This window comes from Sinocyclocheilus rhinocerous, unplaced genomic scaffold (genome assembly GCF_001515625.1).
Source record: "Sinocyclocheilus rhinocerous isolate Xijiao unplaced genomic scaffold, SAMN03320098_v1.1 scaffold1412, whole genome shotgun sequence".
Lineage (NCBI taxonomy): Eukaryota > Metazoa > Chordata > Actinopteri > Cypriniformes > Cyprinidae > Sinocyclocheilus > Sinocyclocheilus rhinocerous.
Window position 1 is genome coordinate 59225 of NW_015656179.1, and position 14301 is coordinate 73525.

General features: G+C 33.4%; 1 protein-coding gene across 1 annotated transcript in view; it reads right to left on the reverse strand.

Moving 5' to 3' along the window:
- Positions 1 to 14301, reverse strand: part of LOC107719830 (F-box/LRR-repeat protein 17-like) — an 87509-nt gene that overhangs the window by 1414 nt on the left and 71794 nt on the right. Inside the window, exon 3 of the mRNA XM_016527364.1 lies at positions 8258 to 8400. Coding sequence (XP_016382850.1) covers positions 8258 to 8400 — 143 coding nt within the window. The remainder of the gene's footprint in view (positions 1 to 8257; positions 8401 to 14301) is intronic.

The window sequence follows — 14301 nt, forward strand, 5'->3', positions numbered from 1 at the left end:
CTTCAGTATTTTTGTCTTGTTTTCCAGTACAAATATCTAAATATTCTTAAATCAAGATAAAGCTAAATGACTTGAGATATTAAGTATTGTTTTCTGAAAAATGAAGCAAAATAAAGCAAATTTATAAATCAATTAATTTTAAATAAAATATTTAAATATTTAATATTAAATAAATAAATACATTTTAAAAATCCGCCAATTGGGTATATACAGTGGTGTGAAAAAGTGTTGGCCCCCTTCCTGATTTCTTATTTTTTTGTCTGAAACATTAAAGTGTGACAAACATGCAAAAAAATAAGAAATCAGGAAGGGGGCCAACACTTTTTCACAACCCTGTATATATATATGTTTTTTTCTCTTTTAATTAAGTTTATCTTTCAACCCCATTTGCAGATATTTTGATACATTTTTTCACAAAACAAGACAATACCTTTGCTGCAAGTAAATGCATCTTCATGTAAAATGTAAATATTTCTACTGAAAAAAAAGACTACAATACTAAGAAAGGAAATAATTTTGCAGTGTAACCACTTATTTAAGACACTATCATATTTTCCCATTTCAAATTGTCTGGTTTCTATGCAAATTAGGCTCAATGTACAGTAGATTACACCTTATTTGTTTAAAACAGTCATTTGTGTATTTATTACAGATCATAGAAACAGTAATTTTTCAAATGACTATTTTATTTTTTAAATTTTTCAGGAAATTTTATACATATTTCAGGCTTGAAATCAGTCATTTTTTCTTATAAAGTAAATGTTAATTTAAGACTTTTTTGACACTTGTACTGGAAGACAAGAAAATGAAAATAAAATATTTATATAAAATATTTAATATAAATAGTACTGGTAATTTTCTTTGCATTAATTTTATGGACATTTCTGTTAACTTACAACTCAAAGCAGTAAAAAAATTCAAAATACAGGTAAAACAATCAATATGGAAAATATTAATGCAGTACATTACAGTAAAGTACATTTTTATGGATTTTAAGTGTGTGTTTTTTCAATGCACGCACTCCAAATGCGTTTAAAATTCCAGTTCACTTCCTGAATTTGAATAGAATCAAACAGGAAGCAGATACTAAGTTTTGTTTTCTGAAAAATGCATCAAAAGAAAAGAAAATGTATACTTAAAACAAGAAAAATAAAACTTGTTTTCCCTTTTAATTAAGATGATTTTTCTGACTATTAGCAGATTTTTTTTTCTTGTATTAAGCATAAACTCACTTTATTTTGACCAGTTTTTCAGAAAACAAGACTTAATATCTTGGGTAATTTTGCTACCTAAGTAAATGTATCCTGATTTAAGAATAATTTTTTTGCAGTGTACAGTAAGTATCACACACATTTCACTGTAGTTGATATGATATTTCTCTTTGACTGTAACTGAACGTCTCTGTGATTGCAGCTTATTCAGTTTGGAAAGACAAATGTTGACTGTCATGCAGCATTAAATGGCCGATTATTGCACAACGTGTGTGTATGCGTGTGTATTTATGAGTCGGTCCAAAAGCAAAAATGCACTTTACGGGCTCAAGTTGTTCTGATGATTCCAGCACGCAGTATAAATGTGTGCTGTGTGGCGGAAACACTGAAATATATGATCCAGACACAAACACACACACATTCCTCACATCCAAACACAGTATTCTGGTTAAGACTTAAAAAGCTTTCTGGAGTGGGTGAGCATCGCTGATTTACCGCAACCCTAAACCTGCCTGCAGCACATGTACCGCGGTAAAACACTGTGACGCGGCTCATATTTCTCAGAAAACCCTTATGTTTTAAAACATGAAACCTCAAAAATCATAACAAAACACACGTAACACACACAGACCACAAAACCTGCCTGCAGTTCTAAACAGAAGAGACTAATGATCAGAAAACCTTTATTTTACACTCCAGCGAGTTTGTGCTCGCATTATGACAGAAACACCTCACATAAAGATCATATAAAGTAATATAAACGTCATTTTAGCTGGATATTTTGGGTGAAATATTCAAATATATAATAGTTAAGCTCAACACAGTTAGGGTTTAGCAGCTTCACACGGTCGTGACAGAGTTTGCATGTGCTTGCGGCTTCACTGTTTGTTTTGGATCTTTGTCTCTGTGTAATTGTCGTCCCTCATTGATATCGTTACTGTAAATGTGATTTTTGCTTGTTTTCGCTAGCTGGAATTATTTTCTGTGGTAATCAACATCATGACACACATGCTGCTCACAGAACTGAACTTAAACTCAACCCAGAACCTTCCTTTACAATCAACACTGGATACTTTTGAGCCCTAGCAACCACCTGGCAGCATCCTAGCAACCATCCAGCACACCCCAGAAACACCCTAGAAACCACTCAGCAACACCCTAGCGACAGCAGAGCAACCAGCAACACCCTAGAAACCACCCAGAACACCCCAGCAACAGCATAGCAACCATCCAGCAACACCCTAGAAACCACCCAGAACACCTCAGCAACAGCATAGCAACAATCCAGCAACACCCTAGAAACCACCCAGAACGCCCCAGCAATACCCTAGAAACAGCATAGAAACCACCTAGCAACCAGCAACACACTAGAAACCACAAAGAACACCCCAGCAACACTAAAGAAACAGCATAGCAACCATCCAGCAACCCCCTAGGAACCCGGTATTAGCCCGGTTCTGTTAACACTGCACTGGCTCCCTATTAATTAGGTCAGCCTGAATCGGGAACACTTCCCATAACACCCGATGTACTTGCTACATCGTAAGAAGAATGGCATCTATGCTAATATTAGTCTGTTTCTTTCTTATTCCGAGGTCACCGTAGCCACCAGATCCAGTCTGTATCCAGATCAGATGGTGGATCAGCACCTAGAGATGACCTCTACAGCCCTGAATGTCAGCGGAGACCAGGACAACTAGATGAGCCCCAGAGACAGATCCCCAGTGAAGACCTTGTCTCCTAGACGGCCACCGGGACAAGACCACAGGAACCAGATGAGTCCTCCGCACAATCTGACTTTGCTGCAGCCTGGAACAACATGCTGGTTTGTCTGGCCGGAGGAGAACTGAGCCTGGTTTCTCCCAAGTTTTTTTCTACATTCTGTCACCGATGGAGTTTTGGTTCCTCTGGCTTGCTTAGTTGGGGACACTTAATTTCCAGCGATATCGTCGACTTGATTGCACAGACACTATTTAAACTGAACTGAGCTGGACGATGACATCACTGAATTCAATGATGAACTACCTTTAACTGAAAATTGAGTGTTTACTATTGTCATCTTGCATTATTGACACACTATTCCCCTAATTAATGCTGTACAGTTGCTTTGACACAATCTGTAAATATAGATATTATATTTATATAAATAAAGGTGACGACTTGACTAGGAACCACCCAGAACCCTCCAGCAATACACTTGCAACAGCATGGCAACCAACTAACAACCAACAACACTCTTGAAAACCACCCTGTACACCCTAGAAATATCCTAGCAATCACCCTAGTAACAGCATAACAACCACCTAGTAACCAGCAACACAGTAGGAAACACCCAGCAACAGCATAGCAACCACCTAGCAACCAGCAACACCATAAGAACCACCCAGAACACCCCAGCAACAGCACAGCAACCACCTTGCAACAAGCAACACCCTAGCAACCACCCAGAACACTCCAGCAACACCCTATTAACAGTAAAGCAATCACTAAGCAACAAACAACTCCCTATGAACCACCCAGAGTACCCCAGCGACCCTAGCAACCACCAAGAACACCCTAGCAATCACCCAAAACATCCCAGCAACACCTAGCAACTGCATAGCAACCACCTAGCAAAATAACAATTCTCTTTTTCTGTCTGTCTGTCTATGATTGTAAAACTTTAAAACATCAATATTGTAAAACTATTTTAAACTTTCAGGCTGAGCTTTCTGAAGCCATCATAACAAACTTTACTCATCTTGTTTATATACTTGGCCTCTTCCCAATTTCCTGTCTCTACAGGAAATTCATCAACACAGTAAAGAAAACTGCACTCATCAAGACTTTTCATGAAGCACATATTCTGTAGTTAATTTCACAATCCAGTAGATGAGAAAACTTCCTCTGAGGCCGTTCTTTTGCTTCACATGAAGCATCTAAGAAATGCCTCTTCTCTTTCATTCAAACTCTCTGATATCACGAGACATAACTGTGCTGTTCTACAGGAACTTTACTGACAGTGACGTCTGAACGTCTCGCGGCTTTTCTGATCTTCTCAAAGCAAACAGAAGTCTCTCCTCCTCTGCCGCTGTTGTTTTTGTCTCATTTCACACCGATGCCGTTCTCGTCACTCATCTCTGCTCATATTTACTAAGACTGTAATGGAGCTTCAAAAGCAAAAAGCTGAATGGATCCAAACCCTGTGCGAAAGCCTCGATGAGATGTTGTGTCCTCGAGGCAAATCGTTAGTGGTCTAACAGCGCGATGAGCTTGTGCCTGTAAACACGCCGCTCAAACGGACTGTAATTTCCCACCGAGAACATAAAGCTCTCCAGATATCAGGCATTAAACCCAAAACACACATTACAAACAGTAAGAAAATCCAATTATTTAAAGGCACAGATCAACTAAAATGAGAATTCGGTCATTATTTATTCACCCTTGTGTCTTTTTTTCTTCTGTGCAACACAAATAGAGACTGTTTACACAGAGATTTGTCATATGTGACCCTGGAACACAAAACCAGTCATAAGATGGGATTTATACATCATCTGAATAATAAGCTTTCCATTGATGTATGGTTTGTTAGGAGGACAATATTTGCGGAGCATGATTTTTTACTTAATATCCTAATGATTTTTGGCATTTAAAAAAATCTATAATTTTGACCCATACAATGTATTGTTGGCTATTGCTACAAATATACCCCAGCGACTTAAGACTGCTTTTGTGCTCCAGGGTCACATATATCGACCGTTTAATAATGACCATGACTGGCAAACTCCAAAAACACCCTAAAAGCATAATAAAATTAATAAAACTACATCCAGATCATATTCACGACTGACTATTATGATGCTTTTATGGTGTTTTCTCCTTTTTAGGACTTGACAGTCGAGGTCACCCTGCAAAAAATGATTTCTTAAGTTTATAATGAGTCTTTTAATTGAAAAATCTCAAAATCCTTGAAACTAGATCAATTTACTTGTAAAGCAACACTGCATAATCTACTGTATTAAGGCATGTTTTTAATGATTTCATTGTGCGTATTTTGTTATACTGCATGGCAGATATTTTTTCACTTTTTTAACTTGTTTATATTTGAAACTAATTAAAAAAGATACACATATTCAAGAGACAAGGAAAACAAGTCTTAATATCTTATGTAGAGTTGGAAAACAAGACAATTTTTTCGCACTACATTAACATATTCACATGAATGGTCAAAATCTTTGAATGAGATGCCAAGATTTCTCCAACATCACAATAAATTAATTTTCATCTGTCATATCTACATCAAAACAATCTGGCTTTTTGGTATTTTCTAATTATATTTGGAAAACAATGGGAAACAGTGACTATTAAAATTAAAATCAATAACTTTGAAATAAAACAATCAAAATAAAAGCCTAAAAACAATTAAATAATAAAATGGAAAAAGGAAATAAATAATTAAATTAATAAAAACTTCAACTTCAAAAAAAAAGAAAAAGTTCAACATAATAAATGTCAAAACATCTAATCATAAAATTAAACAACATATTCAAGATACAACAAAGGTTTTACTATTTTAATATCTGCAGAGTTGCTTCAAGGATTTTTAGATATTTTATATTTACATTTAGTTATTTAGCAGACGATAGAAGCAATCAAAACTAACAAAAGAACAATGATATGCAAATGCTATAACAATTAATTTAAATTTTAGAAATACAACAATCAAAACAAAACACTTACTAAAAACAATTACATTATAAAAATGGAAATAATTGAAAACAAAAAATAAGAACGTACTTCAAATGTAATTAAAAATGTAAAATTTAAATAAAACAAACAACAAAAATAAAATAAAATAAAATAAAACAAAAACAATCAAAATAAAACAGAAAAAAATAACCAGATCATAAAAATTTAACAATTAAAATGACACAAAAACATATACTGTATTCAGTATACAATGAAAGCAAGTTTTACTATTTTAATATCTGCAGAGTTGTTTCTAAATTAACAATGTTTCAAGGATTTTTAGATATTTGAACTGGAAGACGAGTCAAAAATACTAATTAAAATGCTTTTTTTTTTTTTTTGCGGTGCACTATGAAACGAACAAGAGATTCTCCAGATGTGTTTAATGGAAGAATCCTCATCATACGGGTTTAGGACGATACGAGGCTGAATAAATAGCTCATTTTTGACTCAGAACAAGAGCTAAAACTGTTTGTGAAGAGGACAACGCTTCTACTGGAGGCTTTGAGGGACAATGAGGGTGTGTTAAACTGCTCATACTTCTCTTTGATAAAAGAAACAAGCTTTCTCTCGTTCTTCTCTCGCTCCGCGGCGTCACATCAAAGTTTGGTCCAGAGCTGGAGGTCTGAGAGGAGCATAATGAATTGATTTGATGATTTGGGCTGCTGTGGATCAATAGCGTTCTTTCAGTCGTCTCTCATTGGGCCCGAGGCCACGACAGAGCGATCTGTGATGTGTGTCTGCAGCTCACAGCCAAATGAATGGAAATGCCACAAACTCCACTCAATCGCTAACTTTCAGTGTGGGTTTGAAATGGGAAAGCGTCAAATGAAAGGGAATATATATGTCCGTTATAATTGACTTTGCCTTTTAGGAAGCAAATGCTGAGACAGACGGGTTATCCGTCACATCTACAGCTTCCCAATGAGATTATGAAAACATAGAGAATTAGCTGGATGGTAAAGTGATTTGGGCAGAAATTGAATTTGTCACGGGATTGTGGCTTTGTAAACGGCGCTGACCCGAAACACAAGAGCGTTCTCTCACTCCACACAACGTCACACTCCATCGCGCTTAGATATAGCTAATGACAAAGTCACACTGAAATATATGAGATGACGTGCATCTGAATCATGAGGCATGGAATTTATAAATAGAATAAACATCTATAGTTACAGTGCTTTCTTTTGATGTGTGTGTGTGTATCATGTTTTAAAATTAAAAATGATCAAAATAAAACACAAAATTAATTAAATAAAATTTTTAAACTGAAATAATTTTAAATTAAAAATAATAAAATTTTTAAACTGAAATAATTTTAAATTAAAAATAAATAAAAATAAAACACTTAATAAAAATTAAATAATTGAAAGCAAAAACAATTAAATATAGCCGAATAATAAAAATGACAAATTAAAATAAATATTTTAAATATAAAAATAAAACAGAAAAAAATAAAAATAATTGAAATTAAACAAAAACTTAAATTAGAAAAATATAACATTAAAACACTTATTGAAAATGAATTTAAAATTCAAATAATTTTTAAATAAAAATAATTTAAAAAGTTGAATAACAAATGACAAATTAAAATAAATATTTTAAATATAAAAATGCTAAATAAAACACAAAACATAAAAACAATTTAAATTAAACACAAAAACTTCATTTTTTAAAATAAAACCAAACAAAATAAAACATGTACTAAAAATTAAATAATAAAAAAGTAAAATAAAAAAAATAATTAAAAACCAAAACAAAACACTTGCTAAAAATGTAAAATAAATAAATTAAATATGAAATAAATTAAAATTAAAATAAAAAAGCTGAATCATAAAAATGTTGAAAGTTGAAAATAAAACACAATTTTACATAAAATGTAAACAAAGTAAAAATAAAATTAAACAAAAACTTAAATAATAAGAATATAAAATTAAAATACGTATCTTTAAAATAAAACCAATCAAATTAAAACAGTTACTAACAATAAATCAAATCATAAAAATGTTGAATATTTAAAAAAAAAGTTAAAACAACTTTGAATATTTTTAAAATAAAATACAGAATTAAAATGCTAATCATTCAGCTAATTTATTCAGAAATTACTCAGGGGTTCAGCTGACAAAAAAGTTAGTGAATCCGTGATCTAGAAGGTGAAAGAAGCAGACGTGAGACGCTGTCGGCTGAACACGGTTCGTTTCTGTCTGCCAGGTGTTTAACTGGTGACCCCGTGACCCCGAGGAAACGGCTCTTCTGTGGACGCTGGAGCATCTGTTAGAGCCACTCACCCAGACGCAGCTGTCTGTGGACGAACTCACCTTGTCACAGCGCATCAGGCCCAGGTACCGCAGAGACTTGCTGCTCCTGGCGATCTGAGTGGCTCCCTGATCCGTGATCTCCTTACACCAGCCGGCGTCCACCGTCTCAATGCTGCTGCTGTACTGACCGATGGCTATCAGAGCTGGACACAGAGACACCATCACCAATCTTCATTCATCTCTGAACTAACTTAAGTCTGATTTATTGCCATGACAATTTAAAATAATAAATAATAAAATGCATTTAAAATAATATACATTATATACAGTCAAACCAAAAAGTATTCAGACACCACTTGATATTTTTATTCTAGTTGCATATAGTTCATGTAAGTGAGGATAGCAAAATAAAGTGAACTGTGACATACTGTATTATACCCAACAATTCTTCATACAGTGGTCTACCAGTAAAACTGATAAAAATTTGGGACCAAAAGTTATTCAGACACTTTGACCTGAGCATGTTTTGCTGAAGTGTTTTTTCTTTGTGTGTTTTTACCACAGACTGAACAAAATGAAGCACTGCTTGGTAATTAGTTGAGCTAAATTGGTTTTATCTAATTACAGCTATTCAACCGAATTCATTACATACCTTTCTATCAAAGTTATCTGACATCATCACAGTTTATCTCTGAGTTCTTCTCATATTTTATTACCAATTTCTAAACTAAAATGAATAAACTGTGATAATGTGAGAAATGTTGAAGTTGTCAGAATAAATTTTGTTTTGACTGCATATATATATATATATACATACACATACACACACACACACACACACATATTTTACTATTTAAAAACAAAAAATTATTGTATGATGCTGTCTAGATCACTAGGGTTTACAACAGATTACTAAATTTACTTTTTAAATTTTTCATTTTTAAAAGTACATGCTGAAATGTGTACTTAACTGGATTCAAATAACATCCATTCAAATGTACAATAAATATTTTTAAGACAAGTCATACAGATGAATAGGTATCACTGAACATTAAGACAATTGTTTTGCATCACAAGTTTTCTGATTTGTTATGTTTAAATATGCACTAAATATGTAATTAAATATGCACAAATTTGCACTGATTTCCAGAGCAGAAACTCTTGTTTGATTTTTAATATATTAGAGGTTTTTACATTTCTCTTTTTTATCACTCCATGAATCAGAAAATACTGTCAACAGACAGAAAACAAACACTTCTTTTTTCTCACATTCACCATGTTTTTAGGAGTAAAATGTTGTATGAATCAGTGTGAATGAAATATGAATATAGAGAGGAATAAAACTGTAAAGTTTGGTGTATGTAAGAGAAAAAAACTCAAAACATATGGATTGGAATTGAAATCTACAGATGCAAATATATAAAGTGCAATAAAATAAACACTTAAAAGTGTATTGTGAATATTTTCTTTGCATTAGTCTGAAAGAAGGGACAAATGGAAGCAGAATTGACTAAAATTGACCATGGTTTTGCCCGTAGTGTCTTGCTTTAATGCTGTGTTTGTATTTACTTCCGTAATAAATCACGATCACGTTCACTTTTCATAATTAAGGAGCAGCTGGAGTCACATGAGGTCAGCCGGAGGTCAAACTCCTGCTCTGATCACATTACTGTCCTCCTGTTCAGACGCAGAATTCAATTAGACCTCGAGCGCAGTGCTTTATCAATACACTAACAACATCAGCAGGAGAACCAGCCTCCAGCACATGCTTTTAAAGGAATCAAAAGACTTACATGTTACTTACAGTTGTTTCAAATTCAAAATACCGTTCTGCTTCCTGTTTGATTCGATTCAAATTCAGGAAGTGAACGTAGAATTTCAAACACATTCGAACAAAACACTATTTCAGAGTAGCATTAAATTTCGCATTTCCTTTTCTGGAGTGCGTCCACTGCAAAAAATCATTTTCTTACACTTAAAATCCATTAAAAAAAATGTACTGTAATGTACTGCATTAATATTTTCTGTATTGATTTTTTACAGGTGTTTTACCTGTATTTTGCACTGCATGGCATTGAGTTTTAGAGTTGTCCATAAAATTAGAAATGAAAAAAAAAAAGTCTATAAAATGAACGGATAATGTCCCATTAGAAAATTACCAGCATTTTATTTTATTTTATTCATTTATTTTTACAGTGTACTTGTATTTTGTCTTGTTTTTCATTACAAATATATATAAAAAAAATCTTAAATCAATATTTACTTTAGAAGAAAAATTAATGATTTTAAGTCTGAAAAATATATCACAATTTCCTAAAATTTTCAGAAATGTCCATAAAATTAATGGACAATGTCCAGTCCAAAAATTACCTGTACTTTTTTTTTTTTTTTTTTTACAGTGCATTTAAATATTTTTTATCTTGTTTTCCAGTATAAATATTGAACATTCTTAAATTAGCATTTACTTTAGAAGAAAAATTAATGATTTTAAGTCAGAAACATGTATCACAATTTCCTGAAATTTTCAGAAATGTCCATAAAATTAATGGACAATGTCCAGCCAAAAAATTACCTGTACTTTTTTTTTTTTTTTTTTTTGTTTCTTTTTGTTTTTACAGCGCATTTAAGTACTTTTGTCTTGTTTTCCAGTATAAATGTTGAACATTTTTTAATTAACATTTACTTTAGAAGAAAAATATCCTGAAAGATGCATTAAAATGAAGTGAGTTTATGCTTAAAACAAGAACAAATATCTGCCAGTGGAGTAAGAAAAGTAGATTTTTCCGAGCTCATTAGCAGATGATTGTTCTTGTTTTAAGCATAAACTCACTTCATTTTGATGCATTTTTCAGAAAACAAGACCTAATATCTTCAGTCATTTTGCCTCTCCAGTAAATGTATCTTGATTTAAGAATGTTTAGATATTTGTACTGGAAAACAAGACTAACATACTGAGGAAGAACATCATTTTGTGCAGCGTGTTTGATTTTAGCTTCACTGCATGTCAACACAAAACCCCAGGAACACATAAGAGATTGTGTCTGTTCCCATTACGCTTTTGCTTTAAATGGATTAACCCTCGTAATCCTGCTCGTGTTTGATGGCTCTGACATTCTCCCTTTTAGGATCTCGTGAATGAATTGGACGTGCATATATTGATCACGAGTCGATGATGCTGTCGATGTAGACGCAGATGTTTCCTACCATATAATAATGTGAGCAGAAAAACACAAGTTCATGCAAGAGTTTCATACAAATAACCATCATTCAGCCTGATGCATGACAAACACAGCAAACTAATACATCTACTTCTGTTTACATCTGCTGGCCCGATTTAAAGAGATATTTCAGCTAAAATCTGTTCTGTCATCATTTCTTCAGCCTCATGATGTTTGACAGCAAAAAATGAATTTATTATTCAGAATTGTTGTTTTATTTTCCAGGACAAATATCTAAACATTCTTAAATCGAGAAACATTTAAGAAGCAAAATGACTTTAAGACTGACATTAAGTCTTGTTTTCTGAAAATAAATAAATAAAATTAAGTGAGTTTATGCTTAAAATAAAACAATTATTTTTCTGAGCCCATTGGCAGATGTGTTTTATTTGTTTTAAGCATAAATTTGCCTAATTTTAACACATTTCTCAGAAAACAAAACTTAATATATTAAGTGATTTTGCTTTTCAAGTAAATGTATTTTGATTTAAGAATGTTTAGATATTTATAATGGAATACAAGACAGAAATACTAAGCATTTATTAAGCATTATCTTTGGCTGTTCATCATTTTGTTTTCATTTCTATCCAGATCTGATGCAGAGCTATTATAGTTAAGTAAAACTAACAACAACAACAACAACAACAAAAATCATGTTAATCACTTGAAATGAAATGAATGTTAATCATATATATATATATATATATATATAAGACAAAACAACACATTTGCTAAAAATTAAAATGAATAGGGGAAAATGTAAAAACTGATTCAGAATATTAATGAAAACTAATAGTGTCTGATGATACTAAAATAATACTGATCTGATGCAAGTTCAAAAGTCCTTGTAATGATGCAATATGAAAGAATAAACAGTAAGAGCGGTGAATGACTGCTGCAGAAAGAAATGATTTGGACAAACTTAACATAAAAAACACGCATTGGCTTGAAACACATTTGTGTTTGTGTTCAGTCTGAATGAATGACACGAGTGTTTTTAACTCTGCATGAGGATAGGTCACGATCATATTCACACTGAGCCGCTCAAACACAATCTAATGCACACACCTTCTGAGCTACAGGTCAATAACGCAACTTCAGTAACCGTTTAATTCCCAGCTGTAACATGGAGAAGCACAAAGAGTGAACAGAACGAGACTGAAGCTCCTCGTGATGGAGGTGAAAGATCACGGAGCAGAAAACACGTCTGTCCTCAGGAACCTCACACTGATAACTGACTTCATCTGTGTGCAAACCTCTGAAAGGAGAAACTTGCTCACAGAGGCTGCATTTATTTGATCAAAAATACAGAAAAATGTGAAATATTATTACCGTTTAAAATAGCTGTTTTCTATGTGAATATGTGTTAAACTGTAATTTATTTCTGTGATGCGCAGCTGTATTTTCAGCATCATTACTCCAGTCTTCAGTGTCACATGATCTTCAGAAATCATTCTCTAATTTCTGTACATATATGCAATGCAACACAGTTGTTCACAATTGAGCTTAATGCAAACGAGTGGTGAATCCCAATGAGAGAGCCGGAGGATGCTGCAGACCGACTTTATGCTGATCAACACAAACAAGTGATGAAGAAATAACAAAGCCACAATCAGCCTGAAGAGATCAGAAGACAGGATGGATGTGGTTTGAGATTTTCCATCAGTGAAGCACCGCCGAGAGCCAATATTCAAATCACTGTTACTGGAGGAGCAACAGACGACACGGTTAATGACCGAAGATCTTAAATAAACCAGGCTCAATGTCATAATTTCTTTCTTTCTTTATTAAAATAAATTAAAACTTATTAAAATTATATTTTTTAAATTCTTAAAATATATTAAAAAATTCTTAAAATATATTCTATATATATATATATATCTACACACATACACATGGGCGACATTTGACTCTTGAGTCACGGGGGGCAAGGAAAAAAAAACATATATATATATATATATATAAATGAAATAAATAAAAGCAAAATACTTTTTTTTCTGATGTAAGCATCAAAACAATGCCCTACCGTATTGCAACGCATCAAAGCAGTTAATCCAACACAGTCGAGAATAACTTTAGTTTAGTAAACTGTGGACTAGCTTTGGCTCTTCCTGCTGACTTGAATGGTGATGCTTTCTGTTTATCAGTTGATGGACTTTCATTTTTAACCAGAAATGTGCACGCTGCTTTTTTGATGTTCACTGAAGTTTTTTCCATGTCACTTGAAATGTGTTCGTTTTGAATCGTTGTTACCAAAGGCGAGACACGTGAGGAAAAAATAAACAATCAGTTGTGGGACTATATTCTGTCATAAATCGCACACCATTCATTGCTGAACTTTCTACCGTCCGTTACTGGAAATGAAATGAAATTACTGGTTGATATGTCCCGATCTCAATAAAGTTTACACACGCTTTTGGTCCATGAATTAGACCTCACTCGGGACCCGCGCTGTCTGTGGAGGTTTGGCCGAGACTGGTTCCAGAATTAAATCAACATATTTTTTGTTCAGTCCATTGCCAATCACTGCTATTCCGAGAGTGAATCTCGCATAAATATGCGGATGTAATTCCCGAAACTTTGCAGGGTGTAGCCTATGTGTCCGAAAAACGAAAGTTTCATACAAATTCTGAATGGATTATAGAATTAAGCTCTCTAAACTGCACAATGAATCTCTTATTCACATCGCGTCTGCACTTAGTCATGAGATGATTCACGAGCGTGCAAAAGTGCACTTAAAAACTGCGGCGCTTTCAGCGGTAAATGAATTCTGACAAAATGTTTCTGATTGGCCATTGCGTTCAAGAAATCAACAGATATGTCTGTGATTGGTTACATTGCTCAACGCTGCAAAGTTGAGGGTATTTAGCGCTTGGCTAAGTGCTC